This window comes from Rissa tridactyla, chromosome 5, assembly GCF_028500815.1.
Source record: "Rissa tridactyla isolate bRisTri1 chromosome 5, bRisTri1.patW.cur.20221130, whole genome shotgun sequence".
Classification (NCBI taxonomy): domain Eukaryota; kingdom Metazoa; phylum Chordata; class Aves; order Charadriiformes; family Laridae; genus Rissa; species Rissa tridactyla.
The window spans coordinates 74952620-74972743 of record NC_071470.1 but is presented as its reverse complement, the minus strand read 5'-3'; the positions used below and the strand labels follow the sequence as shown (position 1 = coordinate 74972743).

Here is a 20124-nt window from a genome sequence, read left to right as displayed (position 1 = left end):
GGATAATAATTTAGCTTTGCTTCACAGGTTTGTGTGTGGGGAAGGTGTTTAAGCATCCTTCTAAATTCTTAAATCCTTATGAGTGTAGTAATTCCAGAACAAGCCTTTTTTGCCTTAGATGTCTGAATGGATGACGTGACAGTATTGAATAGGGAAGAGAACTCTATTAGTGGTTTTTTTTTTTTGAATTTTTGATGAATCTGTTCAATTTCGTCATTAAAAAAATATTTTTAAAGTTAAAAATAACGGAGGCCAAGCCTTAGCAAACGCTAGCTTTACTGGCTACATGCTTCCTTCAACCTGTAATTCAAAACCCTTTTGTCTAACAGTTGTTGCTCTCCTCCAAGTCTAAACTGCAGTCTGTCACGGGGGAGTGGGAGGGTCTTGCCAGGTTTTCTGAGGAATGCCTGGCAGTTGCTGTTGATAGAATTTGATTACAAAATTAAAAAAAAAAAATAATAAAAAATCAAAAAATCAAAAATCAAACAGAACACAGTTTACAATTGTATTAATTGAGGATGCTTTTGTCTTTTTAGGTCTAACTTCCATTGCAGCTCTGGTCAACAGTTTAAATGAGCTTGGTCATAACATAATCCCCCTCTATGCACACGGTGCGTTGCACAAGGAATTCGCGCGCTGGCCGGTGTAGGAGGTGGCTCTCCCAGGGGAAACTGTGGTGTGAGCTGGATGGGTAGAGCTGCTTAACTAAATGTTAAGATGTTGAGTAGCTAAGCCAGAATCATGTTCTTTTCTATGGAAATGGAAAAAGCCAAGGGGTAAGAGAGTTGTCATACGGGGTGATCAAGAGAACAACTGGAATTTATTAGGAGAAGCACTGACGGGGAGAAGAGTGGGGGCGTTATAAACAGGAGGGTATATTTGTAGGCAGTAGTGATGACACGTGCAACACTGGTAGTCTTTCTCTTATTTGTTTTTTCGTAGTTTGTTTGTTTGTTTGTTTTTTTTTGCCTCTCCTTTGTTGTTGTAACTATTCCTTGGAAACAATTTCCATTCAGTCATTGCCTATAAGCTGAGAAAAGACGGAGACAAATCAAGGTGGGGTAGAGCCTTAGAGTAATAGTAGTAGCTTCTGTACTAGGGGGGCAAAAACCCCCAACCAGACAGAAAACAGTGTTGTGGCAAATCATGTGAGCGGGGGGGGGAAGCTTTAAAAATGTTTTTGCAAACATAAAAATGTAAGACACTTGTAACAAACATTAAGTGGCAAGAGTCACATTTCTGTCCTTGCTTTCAGTATTGCTTTGTGGGAATTGGAGGCTTTACTGATGCATCTGTTCTCACAAAGGCACCTTTTTCTTCTGGTGTAGAAATTGTCAGTTTAGCAATGGCAGTCTTGCTGTTCTAAAAGCCCGGGTGGATGGAGGTCATCCTTACACAGTTGTGACTCTAGTGAGTTTGATGGCTGCCTTCGCTCTTGCCCCCGGGAGCAATATGGATATGCTGGCTGGACTTCTTGTGTGTGGTTGTGGCTTAGGTCAAAAGGGGAACTGAGCACCAGCGCTGGTAGTGGGTCTTTGAGCTCAGTCAATTATTACTGATTTGCTGTTTGGTAAGAAAATGAATCTCTCAATCCTTTTGATAGACCACTTGAGTCTTGTGCTTTCCTTCAAGATACTTACTGTTTCAATAGACTTAATACACTGACTTACAGTAATATATTTTTTTTAAACAATGTAGTGACATATTCGGAGGGGAGTGAGGTGTGGAATCTGAAGACAAAAAAACCCCACAAAGTCATTTCTTGGTAAGAATAAATGAAAGGTCATTGTTTATTCTAGGCACCCTTCTGTTCTAGCCGGGTACATCTGCATGGTTCTCCCATGTTGATCACAGCTACAGAAAATTAAAAAAATGGCAACAGGGAAAGCTGAGTGTTACGTTTCCTGTAGCATGTCATTTAGTATTTTTTACATCCAAACCCTTAACCGTCTCTGCATTAGCTGTGGCAGCGATCTCTGCCAATTCTGAGAAGGCAAGTGTGGTGTTTTCCAGCTGTTCTGGATCGAGGTGGTGTCAGAAATGACAGAAACAGATGTGCTCGTTCTTGGTTTCTGTTGGAATTTGTAACCCGGTGCCTTTAGTTGTGCTGAAATTCTCTGTAGTTAATCTGCTGAGCTATGAAATGTGATGGCAGTTGAGGAGCTGGCACACGTTTGCTTCTAGCATGTGCTGTATGAGGGCTGCGACTTTCAGTAGGAGAGGAAATGCTTAACGCTATGGTTGCTAAATCCGATAAAACCTGCCAGAGCTTTATAAGTAAACTGATTACTCAATTCACCTTGTATTCTTTCTTGGCTTTTTGAGCTTCATTTTATTCCTCTTGTGAGGTTATTCTTTGCTGTTCTTACACAATTCCATGTTTGGAGCGTGTTCTGTTTTGTTCCTCTTCTGTGATTTCCTTTGTTCCTTTTGCCTTTCTCCCTTAGTTGTGGCTGTTATCCCCTAGTCCCTATGAGCTGGCAAAACAGTTTCAAACATGTTTCCTAGAATAAACTCACAACCTTGTTTTACTCCTAGAATTCCGTTTTTACACAGTTTTTAAATAACGTACTCTGCAAGTATTACAAAGTGGGTATCCAGTTTAAGTCAAGAGTTACAAAGTTATGTGAAGGATTGCTTCTATAAGGCTTGCAGGATACAAACGTCAGATTCTGTAAAGAGTGGTGGCTTCCTTCCCTCCTGCCCCCGATCTACTGTAAAATACCAGACAGATGCGTTGTTTCTGTAGAAAAAAAAATGGTATATATTGTCTGTTCTCTAGCATCTCGGGAAGTGGTCTTTAAACCTTTCTGGTGGCACACCCCGTCAGTAAAAAAAAAAAAATTTGAGCGTGGGCCCCCAGTAAATCTATGACTATTAATCTATAAATTATATACACATGCCACTGTATTTGTATATTATGTACATCATAAACCATTCAAAAATAGAAATAAAAAAGTGAGATAAAGATAAAATAAAAACTATTTTTAATTTTTGCATTTTATTTAGTATTGATCCAAAAAATATTTTCGTTCTGCAGCCCAGAGGATTGTCTTGCACAACCTCTGGGGTGCATGTACGTCACTTTGGATGCACTAAGAGACTTTTTGAGAATTATTTACTTTACATTTTTTCTAGTTTTTCTAGCTTAGGAAGCTGCAATTTCAGAAGGTCAAATATAATATATTATTGTACATTAGTAACCTGTTGTAAGTATATGTACTTTTTTCAGAAGTATTTCTGTTCAGTTTATGTGGTATATATAAGAATAATTGTGTAATTTTTGTACTTCTTTATAATTTGAAGGTGTTTACTACACCTGTGATGTCCTTATTAAATTGAAATAAATGCAATAATTAATCGAGTCATTAGTAAAACAAAATATTTAAAGGAAGCATCTTAAAATGGTTTCTTATTGAATTGTTATACTGTCTTTGCACACCAGTTTGAAGGAAAACGTATATCTTTGCTAATCTTTTACATTTAAGTAATTAAAAAAGAAAAAAAAGCTAGCTGATAGTTTTTCAGATGCTGAATACTAAGTAGGTTAGGAAGAGTAATTTAATGTCAAGAAAGCCTGGGCAAATTGTTTTAGGTAAGTGTTATTTTTAGGAGTATCCAAATGTATTATTAGTCTTGAAATTCTTTTGTTTTGCTAGTCATTGCAAGAGAAGACTTTGTTCTCCAGCAGTGGGAGTCAATCTGCTTTGCTCGTTTTAATCTACTTGTCTGACTTCTGTGTGGGCCCCTATTTTTAAGTCTGTGTAAACTTACAGTTATATTTGCTCAGGCGTGGTGTCAGTGTTGGATCGTTGGGTTTTCTTTTTTTCTGATTTGGCCTATGGGCAGAATGAATTTGCTTCTGCCTGCGGCACACAGTGTGAATGTCCTGACTGATGGAGGTGGGTGCAAGGAGGGCATTCTCTGTAAAGTCAACCTGACTGTATGGTTTGTTCCCCGCTCTTGGACTCATTGTGTATTCATATGATATTAAAAGTGTTATCCTTTGGGCTCTTCCTTGTGGGGAAGGATTAAGACAGGACACAATGCAGACCGGCGTAGCTTAGGTCTGGTTAGTCTGTTTCTCTCAGCCTGTAGCAGATTGTTTTTGTTTGCTGATGGGTGAAACTTCCAGACTCGACAAAAAGTTATGTGCTTGATGAAGTCACACGTGTCTGGATCCTGAAAAAAATCTATTTTTAATATTCTTGTAAATTTAAATAAAAATGTTAGATAACTTTTAGAAGGGTAGCTAGGGAGGTAAGTGCCGGGATGATAAAATGGACAGTATGGCACAATGCTTTGCTATGTGTATTTCATGTATTTGAGTTTAAATTCAGAGTAATGTAACTCGAGCTGACTTTCTACTGGCTGTCATAAAATGACAGATTTCTGATTTTTAAAATGTCAGACCCATAAATCATTAGTTTGCTAAGATTGCACTAGCAAGCTATTAAAGAACATGGCAGTATTTACTGTAGATAAATGCAAATTTTAAAAGGTTCTCTGTATCGTGGTTTAAATGATTTATTTGCTTTCAATGCACATATGAATCTGATGTGATGTAAAGATTTAGGATATTTCATTTCCTGTATGGAGCTACAAATTTGCATATTATTAAACCATCTCTTGGAGTCATATCTTTCTAGTGTGTCTTAAATGGTATCACAGGTTAAGGTACACTGCAAAAAATTAATTTAAACAAAAGCATAATTTAATGCTATTAATATGGATATTGGGAAGATACAAATTTCAGATGGATTTAGATATAATCTAGGTCTGTGTTAATATCTGTTGAGGTGTATAATGTAAGCCAAACCCAGAAAACTGCTAGGTTTTGTAAATACGCCTTTTGCCACTATTTGGAGTGTGTTGAAATTTTGTCTTGAAATGGTTTGATCTGCAAAAAACTCAATTTGGTAGGCCTTTATTTCCTCAGGGATTTGAAATAGAGCTTATAGTTGCATGGCCTCCTCAGGAGCAAAGGGCCTCCATGCTCAGTGTCGTGCTTTGGACAAAAGCTGGTAGAGAATCAGTTTTGTACCGTCTCCTGTTTTCTTCTGTGAACTCATCCAGTGTTCTGTAGGTTTGCTGGCTGTAGCCACTGGTTGGTCTGTGTCAGAGTGTGGTTCTCTGGGCGCCTAGCACTTGTGTTTTGTGTCATCTTCTTGGCAAGCCACCTTCTTGTGTCAGCTCTCCTGCCTCTTGATGGGTCAGTAAAGATTGGGAGGAGGGTAAAATTCCTAGTGTTGGACTTGTCTATGTCTTTCATTTTTGGAATCTGTTGTTGAATTTCCAGAAGGGAAGACAGAAGCACAGCGCACGATGGTATGGAGTGCTGTAGCTGTTTTGAGTTTGAGCGTGGTATTTGTTTTTAATTTGAACTGTTTGTACCGAGATCATTTTTTGAATAGATACCAAACTGATGTAAATAAAGGTAGGATTTTTGTCTTTTTTTTTTTGGTTAATTTTTGTAGGGTAGAATTTAACTTTGCTAATCATTTTGCTTAAAACTGCAATTGTTCCCTTTACAAGATAGAGATTGAATTTCATTTTAATTTTTTGTTACATACTTTTAAAAAAAATTTCTGAAAGATTATTCTAAAATAGATTAAAAGCCAAAGTGTATACAATTTGAAATTCTTAGTGCAGTTCCCCCTGCCCCTGTGTTTAAAAACATTGGGTAGAGCTAATTCTTCCTTATGTTGCTCTGCTTGGACTCCAAACCGAACTAATTCTTAGTGAACTAATTTGACATAAAAAAGCTTGCAAGCAGAGTGGAAATGCTAGATCATTAGCTAGGGCAAATACAGCATCATTGATTACAGCATAATTATTTTTTAAAACGGGGGTGGGTTTATCCCTTCTGTTGAGAAGGAGAAACCCATAAGTAAATGTTAGCACCATAAGGTTGCTTCAGATGCATCGTACCTACCTGGACAAGAATTTTGCTTTTTTACATTTGTTCTTTTGGCTGAGAGAGTCATTTTAATGTATACATAGACATAGCTCAGTGCCTTTTTAAAGAAGAGTTTTAAGGAACTATGTTACATCTCAGATTAACTGGATAGGAGATACTTGCTACTCTTTCCTGTGTAAATTGGGTAAATTCTGTGCCTTCTGTAGTTAGCAATTGTGAAGCTGAAGAAGCTCCGGTTTTATGTAGACTAATACTTAAATATAAACTTTTCTGCTAATTTGAAATCTTATCCAGTCTTATTTCCTGAAGATACAGCTTTCTTCTTCGTTGTGACAGAGTATGAGGTATAAGCTGCTGATATAAAGCTGTCTTGGAGAGGAAGAGAATTATACCACGCTGAGACGCTGTATTAAAAACGTGTAATGCTGGGCTAACAGTTTCAAATACAACATTAGGTGGCAGTAGTAGACTCTTAACACCTTGTGGGTGCTTGTTAAATTTACTTTTAGGCAGTTTTCCAAACGAGAGACAGACTTAAAAGACACTTTATTTTATTACAGAGCATTCATGTTGTATCACTATGAAAGGAAGCAATGGGAATGATTTTTCCTGAATGATCCAGCTTTTATCATAGTTAAAACAGTATTGAGCAGTATCATATGGAATCATCAGGGTTAAAGGGGGTGCAATGTTGTTGTGCAAAGCCACTATTGATACAACTGGCTTAAAATAGACCTTTCTTATTTGCCAGCTAAATGACAGTGTAGGCTTTGTTAGGAACTTGTCAACAGGAGGAAAAGCAGCTAATTAAGAAGAATATGTACTTTTAAAAATGTTTCTATTTTACCATCCTTTTTCCCTTAGAAAGCAGAAGAGATAAGTACTACATAGTATTTAAATTTTTTTTTGTAATTTAACTGTTGGGTGGTGTTGGATGGGGGGGAAACTGGTGACTTCAGGCTGAAATATCAGGAGGAAAAGTTTGTGGGTTTCTGCTCAAGAAATACGTGTTTGCTCTTTGTCTGATTGTTTTAGGGTTTTTTGGGTTAGGTTGTTTTTGTGGGTTGGTTGTTTTTTGTTTTGTTTTGTTTTTTTAAAAGATGGAAGAGAGCAAATGCAAAGTTAGAGCAAGGTTAAAGAGGATGCTTACAGAAGAGGCTGGAATAGAATCTTTCCGTTTTGAAAGAGTCACCGGTTGCTTGCATATTCATGGTCTCACATCACTTTAAACTTTGAGCTATTGCTAAGGTAGCAAATGGCTTTAAATCATCTGCATCTTGCTGGAAGGTTATGACCTTGCCTTTCATCAGTGGGTCTTCCCACAGTTCTTTGTCTAGTTTTTCTGGTTGCATTATGGTTGATATAGTGGCAATATATTGAAGAAAAAAAAAGGTTGACATCCAGGCTTTTTCGGTCCCTTCCTTGACTCCCTATAACCTTTCTGGGCCTGAGCCCTGTTTGTCGTGATTTCGCTGACTTGACATTCATGCTAATGTCACTATTTGATATACTTATCCAAACTATTGACAGGCTTTCCTACCAAATCTCTTCTTAGGACTCGTATTTTAGTATGTTCTCACCTCCAAGTGTTGTGTTAGTGATAGAAAAGACTGCATGGAAAAGTGGGGGGTGAGGGGCAGAGAATGGGTTGCTGCAAATTAGTACATACGAGTTATTCTTTTTCCCCACCTCTTTCTTATTCTGATCTGTAGAGGCCTTTCCAAATAAGAACCATGTTTTTATGCCTCCCAGGATATGTACCAGGGTTTTGACTTTTTCTGTTTATTTTGTGCTGTCAGAAGATTTGACTGGCATGGGATCACTCATGATCCTACGAGATCCCTGCCCTAGAGAGATTTTAGTTCTTATACTAGTCTTTGGCATCTACTTTTGATGATCAATGCATTTGTTTTGAGTTCTTGAATAAGTGAAAGGGGATGGAGTCCAGGGTTATTACTTTGGTGTAAGATAAGAGTAAATGTAGGCAAAGAATATTATGTTTATTGTTACTCAGAAGAATAATGGCTAAAATGAATCCATCTTTTTTGTGTTTGTGTCCTCCAGAAGCAGCATTCAGATTTCATCATCAAGGGATGAAAAACGTGGGGGTGTTTTTTTTTCGTTGGTTACTTGTCTTTTTTTTTTTAGCCTTGGATCAACTGACCTGGTGTAAAACTGCATTAAGAACAGGACCATTTTGGATAACAGAGCTATTTTGTCAACAGAGGTAAAATGTAGGGTGTGTATCGAACCTTTAATTGTTGAAATGGCAACTGGTTTAGCTTCAGCAGATTTTTCTTGATGCTTATCTTGTGCAAGTACCTTACTCTTATGAATAGAAGATTTTGGGCAGTTATCAGCTTTGTACGCACAGCTTTGCAGGTTCTTCTTAAGCATAAACTTTTAAAATTTTACTGAGATAGAATTGGCCTATTTGACTGCATTTTTTTTTTCATGAGATAGGCATTTTCCATTGTATAGGCATTGTCCATACTTGTTTTGGACATACTAAAGAAACAATTCTGAGTTTACAAAATCAACATCTGGAGGAAAAGAGAGGTCCCAGTTTGCTTGCTTAATAGTTCTTTCATCCTAGCTTTAGGGAACAAAACAAGTACGTTTTTCTTGATATGTGGGTTGTCTCGTAATGAGAAGGATAAGAAAGCTGTGTAGAAGGGAAGCCTCTTTTGGAGATTCGAGCTAAAACTGTGGAGATCCATCCCTGTGGTTCTCCCAAGTATAACCAGTTTGTCTTTTCAGGAGCAATGCTGATTGTGGTCCTTGACTTGGCTTCTTTTTTTTCTGTTACAGTTCATTAAAATACTTTTCCTGACATTTTCTTACAAGCTTTTGAAATATTTCGTATCTGCCACTGGGAGAAATTACTTTAAATTAGATTCATGATCTAGATCGTGATCTCTCGGGAAAGTGGAGCTTGGCTGTGTTTATTCTGAGCTATTTTCTGCATACTGTAGTTTACTACTTGCTCACCCAAAGAGTCCGCCATCTCTTTTATATCTTGGATCACTTCTCCATTTTATGTTAGGTGAAAGTTGCATTGCAAAGAGAGGTTTCATCTGTTTAAATTGGCTTTTTGTTTCTATTTAGAAGTGATGTACTGCTATTTTATACTTTAAATTAGTGCTATTATGTCGGCTTCTCAATGGTTTGGTTCTCTAAGGGGGGAAAAAAAATAATCACACTCTGAGTGTGTAGTTAAAAATTGCTGTAAAGAACTCTCCCTGTTCTCAATCAGCTAAATGTAGAAACACTTTACAAAAAAGCTTAAGCTATTGGTTTAGTTTATATATTTTTCGAAGGTAAATAGAACTGGCAAAATGTCAAATTTGTGAGGATGTATTTGAATGCTTTGAATACTGCACTTTGAAACCATTCCTGTAAGCTTATACTTACATGCTGAAGAAAGAAAACGTTATGCCACCCTGTAGGTTGCTATAAAGATTGTTTATGCAGCTCAGCATAGGACTTAAAATACGTTGAATTGGAGAATTTTGAAAAATGTACTGTGCGACATAGGAGACCAAATCATGCTAAAGTGCAAGGAAAGACTATACATCAGTTCAAAGGCTACATTATTCAAAAAAATACAACCATAAAAAAGGTAATAAGATTACATTCTCACACTTCATGGCTAGTAAGGTGCATTAAGCTGCTCAGATATTCATAACTTACTGTGACATTTGGGAAGATTACATTTTGCTGTGCACAGCCATTACTGCAGCTCAGATAATAACTAGCCAATGCATGGACCCGGATTATGATCCCTGTCATTGGAAACAAATTTGTGTTTTGAAGGTTGATCAGTTTCAAATCACCATTAGAAAGGGTTAATATGAAATACTGTGGGGTGTGTGTGTGCTTATGTGTATCTAATGGGTATGCATACATATAGTACATCAACTGCACTGTGCCTTTGGTATATTGCTTTCTCTGTCAGCTTTTTTTGTCCTCACTTCCCTGAAGGAAATGTTAAAATGGTAATTATTTCTACCATAGCATATTATTTCTAGAATGTACTTGCTGAAATGCTTATGTTTGCAGATTAGATTGGAAACCTAATTTGACAGCTTCCTGGATGGGTGGTTACTGATAATAGTGTATCTAGCCAAAAATGAAAGATTGGTGGTGTAGACTATAGGGTGAAGGTAAGGTCATCTCTAGTTGCCGTATATGGTTTTGGTGTGATAATTGATGGTTGGCTGATAGTTAAAACCAAATGTGTAAAGAGTTGAATTTCTTGTTAAAAATTAGCAGGTGTTTTGTTGCTAGAATGTAACCTTCAGCTATTCTGTCTGTATACGGAATGCGGTATTTTCTTTATCTCTTAACTTGATGGTGAGAAAGAGAGTGGCTTCTTGAGGAATACCTCAGTTTTGTAGATGACGATAAATTTAGTGTAAATAAAGAGTAACATTGGTTATGTATTTTATGTTTTCAGATGTTTTGTTCAGGGTTCTTTTTTTAAGGGGGGCGGTTTGTACTTTCTTCTTTGCATTTGTTTTGTGATAATTCTGCGTTAATCCATTCTGCTCGGTGTTCTCCCTTGAATTCTACCTTTACAGAGCTTTCTTGAGGTAGGCCTCTGCTCCGTCTTATGGAAGGGGAAAACTGAGGCTTGGAGAATGATAATAACTTGATAGATTTGTTTGAGTTGACAGCGTGAGTTGATATAGAGAAGCTGGGAATATAATTCAAGTCTCCCCATTCAGTTCCTGCGTTTTCCCTAGATATCAAGGAAGCATCTGATAGTAAATTGCATAATTATTTTTCATGACCAAGAGGGGAGAAAATGGAAAAGTGTAAATTACTGTTTAGAAATTGTTGCCATGCGACATTGTCTATTCTGTCATAAAAGCAGTAACTTTCTCTGCTTCTTGTGGTGTTTGGCATTACTGATTTATGCCCAGAAGACCAAAGATTGCTTCTTCAAAGTGACAAGATTTAGACACTTGAGGAAAACGTATGATAATTTCAGTAGTTAATGAAGAGCGTATATTCTGTTCCGTTGGGCAAGTTTATCTTCAGATCCTGACTAGCTGAGAGAAGCTGTCGCAGCTAATACGGAAGCAAGTTAGTATATATATTTTGGGGCAGTTTCGACTTGGTATGACTTCAGCAAGTGACAGTACCGAAGCTGGTAATGGTCAAAGCCCTTGAAAGGAACACCATGTAGGACAGAAACAATGTCTTTTATTAGACAATCTTGTAGAAGTGACAACAAGCTGAAGTACTTCTTGTGAGTTCATTTTGATCATTTGAGCCAATGCTATCTGACTTGCCATTTTGATATATAATGGGTATTTTGGCAAGCATAGTAAGCGTGGAGTTTGATACAGTTCTAAAGTCTAAGAGAAGTTTAAAAAGTGGAGGGTGGGGAACTGGGGTAGAGGAGTTAGGTTAGTACAATCCATCTTGCCTTCAACTGTAATTTTTATTTATTGAGTACACAAGTGAGAATGAAGTAGGTTATTTTCTTCCCTCCCTCCACCTCCTTGGCATGTGCATAAGTGGTTAGTTACTCAGTCTATGTTGAAACAAAGCCTGCATCTAGGAGACCTGAAATATTACAGGAATTAAATGCCTTAGCCAAAGCACAGTCAAAGGCTTCAAACTTCTCGTTCATGCAAATGTAGCAAGCCTTTGCTTCCTTTTAGTACCTGTGGCTACTAATGAAACTGGCAGTTAATACTTAACCAGCTTTATTCAGCATCTCAGGAATGACTCTAGAAGTGGCAATATTTCTGATGTGCATCACCTCCTTTTGGCTAGAATTGCCCTCTTGTTTGAGGCGTGTTAAGCACACGTGAAGGAAGGCTTTTAGGGCCATTCCAGGCCATTTAAAGTATCTTAGATGGCTCGCCTCTCGCCTGTTTTGGAACACTCACTTGGTCTCTTCACTTTTCAGCTGTGTGGGGCAGGTCAAGACATCTGTATCTTCAACTATCCAAATATTCATCTGCACCAATTGTTTGGTAGTAGGTGACACCTTAGGAGCACCTTTATTGAAGTTACTCTACACAACTTGAAACGGAGGAAGAATAAGACTTGGTGTATTGGTATTGGTCTCATTATTGGTTTTTTAGTTTACGTCTTTGATAGCTTGCTTCTTGCAGAATGAATAACTTTAAACATGGAATGATACTTCGATACAGCTGTCTTAAGGGTTTTGTTTTTTTTTAATCTTTTGTCTGCAAGCTTGTTGGGGGCCAATTTGACTTGGAAATGAACTTTATAATCCAAGAAGTAGAGGGTATCACCTGCATGGTAGAGTTGCTGGACAAGTGTGATGTCACCTGCCAGGCTGAGGTGTGGAGCATGTTTACAGCAATCTTGAAGAAAAGTATACGCAATCTGCAAGCATGCACAGAAGTGGGCCTTGTTGAACAAGTGCTCAAGAGGATTGATAGAGCTGACAACATGATTGCAGGTACAGTTTCACCCAGCGTATGACTCAAAATCCCATGGAAACATTTGTTAATTAAGTGATAGAAATTTGACATTGCATTTTATTAAATGTTTATATTGCTGTTCTTTTCCTTTTCAGATCTCTTAGTGGATATGCTGGGCGTGTTGGCTAGCTATAACCTGACAGTTCGAGAGCTAAAGTTATTCTTCAGCAAGCTTCAAGGAGAAAAAGGGAGATGGGTAAAAGAAAACACAAAACTCAAACCATTTTTGTAGTGTTGCCTATATTTTTCCTAACGTTTACAAGTTAAAAGGCTGTTTGATAACCTTTATAATAAAGGTACCAAGAAATACAGAATACTTTCTGGTATTATATCAATGAATCTTTTCGTTGATATAATACGAACTTTAAGCAGTTAAAATACAGAGAGTAGAATAGTGCTGAAATTAAATTTCCTCTTGGATCTGTGGACTGGATTGGTCTTTTTGAACACCTGGGAATAATATGGTGAATCTAAGCAAGTATTTTTATGCGCGTGTTTTTATTTTTGTGATTCCAGGTATGTGAAATTGCAGGGAAAAGGATGAAAATTTTTTAGAAGACAAAAGAGAGAAATGAATAAAATAATCTACATAGGGAGTTCAATTTTTCATGTTGTGCTTCTTTGCCTGAAGATTGAAAAAAATCTATCTAGTGAGGGAAGTGAGAATTTGTGGCAGAAATTGAAATGAAGGAAATAAACTCCAGCTGAAAAATTGTATCATGTTTTCTCCTGTTCCTGTGTGAACTAGAAAAGGAGAACAGCGTCTCCATTTACTCTTGAGAACTTCCTTCCCTAAAGCAAAAATATTATGCATGTTGTAGAGGCCACCAGATCAAATTTTCTTTAACACAAAATTGTTATTTTGCAGGAATTGGGAACTATTTTAACAGTTGTTTTACCTGCTTTGAATTTTAATTCGGCTCCTGTTATCTCTAAATACTCTGCCTGGTGTAGAGAAGAGGTAGCGCAGTGTCTCTGTCAACTTCAAATAATTTAAAAAAATGTATTCGATATAAAAGCCAGTGTGCACAAATAATATAGCAAATTTTAAAACACTCTTTGAAATAAATAACTTTGGAGATCTTAACTTGCACAAACAAAAATGCTCTAAACTCAATAGCGGGTTTAAACTTAATAATTGAACATACAGAGTATATTTAACCATAGATGAATTAAAGTTGTCTCTGTAACATTAACTTTTTCATTTCCTGTCTCTCTGCTATTTGCATTTAATTTCCTTTCTTTATTAAAGGCTAAATATAGAGGAAAGGAAGAGAAAAATGCCACAGTTGTATTGCTAAGGAGTTGCACGACTCTATAAATCTTAAAATCAGCAGTGCTGTAAAGATACAAAGTATTTGGCTACAATACAAATTACCTAGTTGAATTCCGTAGTGCTGAAGACATCTAAGCAGTTCTCAGTGTTTTCTCCTCAATTTTAATTCAAATTCAGGGAGCACTGTTTATATGACTACAATTGCGGTACATTTGAAATACCAATACGCAATGCTTAGTTTTCAGAGGGTGGCTGCTTACAAGAGGGGAGAAAGGGGAAAAGTGTAAAATCATGGTTTAAATCATAGTTTAAAAATAGATCTACTGGAAAGTTATGAAGTGGTAAAAGAAGACGCACAAAATTGTGCTGTCACTGTGGCCTGTATTTGCTGTGCTTCTGTTGTGAGCTCATATACTTGATTTGGAGTTTATAGTTGCTGAGTATTACAACAAAATCACAGCAGAATTAGGGTGGTGGTGGGGACGTGTTAAGTATTCACACTAACTGAGCAGTCAGTTTTGGTGCTCCAAACTGCCCTTGAGACTTGAATCTTTCTCTGTGGACTTACATGAAGGGATATATGTAACCAAGACACTTTAATGTAGTATATGACTAGTATATGATGAAAATAGTCCTGTCTGCTGGTATTCCCATCTCCCTTGTTGCTGGCACAGGTTTCACGCAGCCACAATCCAAGACTTCTTTAACTTAAAATTGATTTGCATTTGTTTTTCCTAAGTTAGTTTCCAGCTGGATCAGTTAATTTTCTTTATCTCACTGCAAATCCACACAAACAGTAGTGCTGACGGGAATGAATGGATAGAGGGAGGAACTAATATTCAGAGTCAGTTTAGTTTATGCTGGTTGAAGGTGGCTCTGGCCTTTGTGTCCTTATTTTAGTTATCCAATTAATTGTACTGCAGGGCACCTACTGCGTGTTGTGTGAAGGTATCCATGACTCTTTGTTAATGTTGTTTATTGAAAGTGCTAAATGTCTTAGCAGAGTATTACTCAACCATGTGCAAAGCTTTAAAATGTGTCAAAATTCATTTTTTGTGTGTATAGTCTTTTCTTTCTTATAGGTGTGTTTTATTTATTTACAAATGTAATAATTCTCTTTGTCAGCCACCACATGCTGGGAAGTTATTGTCTGTGTTAAAACACATGCCTCAGAAGTATGGACCTGATGCCTTCTTCAACTTTCCAGGAAAAAGTGCTGCAGTACGTAGATATTTTAAGTCTCTTGTTTGTTCATTTGTTGTTCTATTACAGCCGTTGGTTATTTTAATTTGTGGTGTTCTTCTGTCTTATCTGTCATTGTCGTAGACCTAGAGTTTTAAGCAAATTTTTTTCTCTGCCTGACACCTACATCCTGCCTAAATAGATCGTGCTTATAATAAATGTGCATTATCACTCTAGAAGGACAAATACTATTACAAAAAAAAAATCAATATACATGAGGCTTTTTTTTGGTTTATAGGTGGTTGGTTTTTTGTTTGTGTGTTTGTTTTTTGTTTTTTTTTTACACTGGTTCAGTTAAATCTTGTTGGAAGGAGAACGGAAGGAGAATCTACCTGCTTTTCACTCCCATGTTTCTGTGGAAATGGAGTTTGTGTTAGTATCCAGTGTGTGTTAGAGTGGCTTTGTGGTGGCGTGACATTGGCTGGACACCAGGTGCCCACCAGGCCACTCTATCACTCCTCTCCTCAGCTGGACAGGGGAGAGAAAATACAATACAAGACTTACGGGCGGAGATAAGGACAGGGAGATCGCCCACCAATTACCATCAAAAGCCAAACAGACTTGACTTCGGGAAATTAATTTAATTTATTACCAATCAAATCAGAGTAGGGTAATGAGAAATAAAAACAAATCTTAAAACACCTTTCCCCAATGCCTCCCTTCTTCCTGGGCTGAACTCCACTCCCAATTTCTCTGCGTCCTGCCACTGAGCGGCACAGGGGGATGGCGGATGAGGCTTGCGGTCAATTCATCACACGTTCTCTTTGCTGCTCCTTCCTCCTCACGCTCTTCCCCTGCTCCAGCAGGGGTGGGGTCCCTCCCATGGGAGACAGTCCTCCATGAACTTCAAAGTGGGTCCTTCCCACAGACTGCAGTTCTTCATTAACTGCTCCAGCGTGGGTCCCTTCCATGGGGTGCAGTCCTTCACGAACAGACTGCTCCAGTGTGGGTCTCCCACAGGGTCTCAAGTCGTGCCAGGAGCCTGCTCCAGCATGGGCTTTCCATGGGGTCACAGCCTCCTTCGAGTGCATCCTCCTGCTCTGGCGTGGGGTCCTCCATGGGCTGCAGGTGGATCTCTGCTCCACCGTTAACCTCCATGGGCTGCAGGGGGACAGCCTGCCTCACCGTGGTCTTCACCGCAGGCTGCAGGGCAATCTCTGCTCTGGTTCCTGGAACTGTTCCTCCTCCTCCTTGACTGACTTTGGTGTCTGCAGAGTTGTTCTCTCACATATTCTCACTCCTCTCATCTGTCTGCTGTGCTGGTGTGCAGCATTTCCTTTTCCCCTCACCTTCTTAAATATGTTATCGTGGAGGAACTATCACCATTGCTGATTGGCTCAGCTTTGGCCAGTGGTGGGTCCACCTTGGAGCTAGCTATCTTGGATGTGGGGGAAATTTCTGGCATCTTCTCACAAGAAGCAGCCCCTGTAGTCCCTCCACTACCAAAGCCTTGCTGTGCCAACCCAATACAGCCTTACATCTAGAAACCTTTACTAGTGAAACCGCAGGAGGTGTCGAACTAGAAGTGACTGTACTTGCACCATTTGTTAGTTCTTTCAATGATCAGATGATGTGAATAGCATATATTGCTTATAAGAATTCTCTGAGAAGACAGGGATCCTAGACGCGTGTAGGCTGAATAATACTGAAAGAGGATTGAATTTAACACTGATTAGTCTTTTTCTAATTGTTCGGGTGACTGATACATTTTTAAGTTACGTCGTGTTCACTTGAAAAAGAATTTGAAACTAAACAAGTAGTTGGAAAATGCTGTTCAGAATCTTCTGTAGGAGTTTTTAAGTATATCAACACTTTTGCTCCTAAAATTGTAGGATGAAATAGTTTGTTCAAAATTTCATGCTTAGTTGAGAATAAGATTTGAATAAGATTTATCAGATGACTCTTTCCAGTTTTCTTCGCATAAACCCCATTACCTTTCTGCCTTGGTGGCTTGAGATTAAATTTCACCCACTTGATGACATAATGAATTTTTTTGGAATGAAAACTTGAGAATGAAAAATGCAGACTGGTAGAAAAATGCTTCTGTAATTATATGTTTATCATATGCAACAGAGTTTGGCAATAGACAGACGTGCTTTTGTTCCTTTTGGCTATCTGTGTACTGTTTTTGTATTTAACTTCTAGTAATTGTGTTGAATGCTTGAACTGTATGTGATATTGGGGTGCCTCAGTAACCCTAATGTGAATATTCTCATATATTTTCAATTAAGAAGTCTTAGAAATTAAGTGTTTAATATAATTACTCCAAGATCCGTTATGAGTTAAACCAAACGACAGTGCCACCAATTCCTGAAAGTTGGGCTCAAAGACATGCAGACTGATTAGTTAGCTGCTATAGAGAAGGATTTATAGCGTTTTGTTTGGACAGGGCGAGCTGAATGGAGCGTGGGATCATAATAAGGAGTCTGGCGACACTCAAGTTCTTTGATGTTTTTTGTTCATTGGTATTGATCATCTGAACAGCATCTTTGATCAGAGGTTATGGCAGTCTTAGTTGAGCTGCGTATTGCAAATAGGTGGAGCAAAACAGGGGAAAGTTAATAGTAATGTTAAAAAACAGCCCAACCAAACAAAAAACCCCACACAATAAAACCCAACCGTTTGAAATAAATGGCCCCACCACACGGTTTATAGCTTAAGAGATTTTGAGCTAACATAAACACAGTGTTTGATATGAAGATTTAGGCTGGTGGGGATTGCATTACCTTTCTTTTAAGGAAGTTTCTATGTCTGTCATATTCGAACTGGAAGACATGAATTTCAAGAGAGAAAAGAATCTGTTAAGTGAAATGTATATGATTTTCTTTTTGTGGCCAGCTTTGTTTCATAATTAGTTATTTTCCTGAATACCAACATTATGTGGAAATAAGTTTGTAAGTCTGATTATTTTATCAGGTTACCACAAAACAAAATCAAATTAAATATGTATTTTGAGGAGTTTTTGTACTGTAAGGCTCCCACTAAAGCATTTAATTTTTGAAGTGTAAATTACTAATAGTAATCTTCATTGAGATATAAAGACAGGTTTTTAAATACTTAGTCTAATTAAGTATTTTAACAATGGAGTACAAAAAGCACGTAAGTTAGGCCAGTTTTTTTTTTTTAGTATAGAGAAATTGTACGCGTTTGTAGTGTATGTGTTTGTAGTGTGTATATACTGTATACCAGTATGCATTTGTAGTGTGTCTCTTAAGCTGTGTACTCTTACCATTGTGAATGTTGATCTTTCTACGTGAGTAACTTTTTGCTTTCTTTAGGCTATTGCCTTACCTCCTATAGCCAAGTGGCCGTACCAGAATGGGTTTACTTTCCATACTTGGCTAAGAATGGATCCGGTAAATAATATAAATGTGGATAAGGATAAGCCTTACTTATATTGGTGAGTATTATGTAAAACCGTATTTCTGATGTTTACTTTCTATTAATTGTTCAATGATTTCTGCTTCCAAGTGTGTATGTGCTGATTTTGTTTTCATTTTTAGTTTTCGAACAAACAAAGGACTTGGTTATTCTGCTCATTTTGTTGGAGGCTGCTTGGTTGTAACGTCCATAAAATCAAAGGGAAAGGGTTTCCAGCATTGCGTAAAATTTGATTTCAAGCCACAAAAGGTGAGTAAAAATAATAAAATCTTTCAAACAGGTTTCATGAATTTAAAAATGTAGCCTAGGGAGAATGTTGTAGCTATTGATTAGCCTCATCTTTCTGTTATAAGAACAGTTGCTCTGGAACGAGCAAAACAAATTTATATTCTGATTTTTTTATTTCTTTTTAATTTTACTTATGAAAAGTGTAAGAAAGATCTAGAAAATGCAGTTTACCAGAAGTTTTATCAATTTGTGAGACTTGCGTGAGTTCTCAGAGAACTCACGTTACATATACACAGCTTGAACATTACAAGGTTTGTGATTTTTTTTTCCCTTCTCTGTTTATACTGTGTTTTCTCCCACCTTCGGACATTCTTGTCTCCTTTTCCTAAAGGGTTTTGCTAAGGCTTCTCTTTATGTCGTTACTTACTCAATGTGGGCAAATGCAGTGTTATTTTAAGAAATCATGGTTACTAACCCATGTTTTGTTTTCCTAATCAAGCTAGGACCATTAATAGGAGTTTGGTCTTCTTACAAGTGGGAGAACAACAGATTAATTGTTGAATGAATGTTATACTTTATGTTCATTCAGGTTGTCCAGAAAATAGTCTCCTTGCATTTGGTGCTTTATGTATCTTTTTAAATGTAAGAAATAAAATATGAGTTGATTATATTATTGATATTCAAGGCTTGCTTGCCTATTAAGTAGTATTATGCTAAGTTGAAAATGTTTCCTTTTCAATTAGATATTCTGCTAATGTTTCTGGAGCAACTGGTGTAAACATTTTGTGGGAGAACAGGCCTCCTCAGGAATTTCTTATCAGTAATCCCTTGCTGTAAATATGGATTCTGTTTGTGATAGTTTGACGTGCACAGCCTTTGAAAGTCTTTAGTCTGGAGCCATCCTTGCTCTTTGGAATGACAACATTTGCAGTATTCAATCATGCTAAGAGTAACCCAGCCTAAAACTTATTTACACAGTGGTTTCACTGTAAATTTGGTTTAACGTTGCCATGAAGATTTTTTGAGTTCTATGGCATAAATATCTTTTAAGCTTCTGAGTCTGCTTTTTGTGGGGAAAAATGCCATATTATCCTTTGACATAGCTATGCAAGAAAACTCAGCAATGACTTAATTTTTTCCACTTTAAATAAATCCTTCAATCTTAATTTAATTTAATTCACATAAGTAGTTGAATTTGTTCTACTATGCTCAACTTTAATGCTTAAGCTATTTTGAGTGTCTATAGAATTTTATCAATTGTTTTCTTATCATTTAGTGGTATATGGTTACTATAGTGCACATCTATAACCGCTGGAAGAATAGTGAACTTCGATGTTATGTGAATGGGGAACTGGCTTCTTATGGAGAAATAACATGGTTTGTCAACACCAGTGATGTAAGTAATCCTTGCATGCTAATATCTACGGTTGATCATCTTGGTTGATTAAATAGATATCCTTTGCCATTTTGTTAATAAACCCTGCATTTTACGCATTTTTAAAAAATATTGAAATAAAAATAATAGAGGAGTAGCTTCTGCTTTTATACAGAACCTAAGATTTGTTTCTGCTGAGACCTTCAAATGCTTGTTTATGTAAAAATAATAC

At 37.3% G+C, this 20124-nt stretch overlaps 1 protein-coding gene across 5 annotated transcripts in view; it reads left to right on the top strand.

Annotated features, from left to right (window-relative positions):
* The window catches only part of LRBA (LPS responsive beige-like anchor protein), a 412475-nt gene that overhangs the window by 33305 nt on the left and 359046 nt on the right, over positions 1-20124 (top strand). For all 5 annotated transcript variants that reach the window (XM_054203497.1, XM_054203494.1, XM_054203495.1 and 2 more), the window contains exons 3-8: positions 12137-12368; positions 12486-12586; positions 14792-14887; positions 18187-18308; positions 18412-18538; positions 19794-19913. In XM_054203497.1, coding sequence (XP_054059472.1) covers positions 12137-12368; positions 12486-12586; positions 14792-14887; positions 18187-18308; positions 18412-18538; positions 19794-19913 — 798 coding nt within the window. The remainder of the gene's footprint in view (positions 1-12136; positions 12369-12485; positions 12587-14791; positions 14888-18186; positions 18309-18411; positions 18539-19793; positions 19914-20124) is intronic.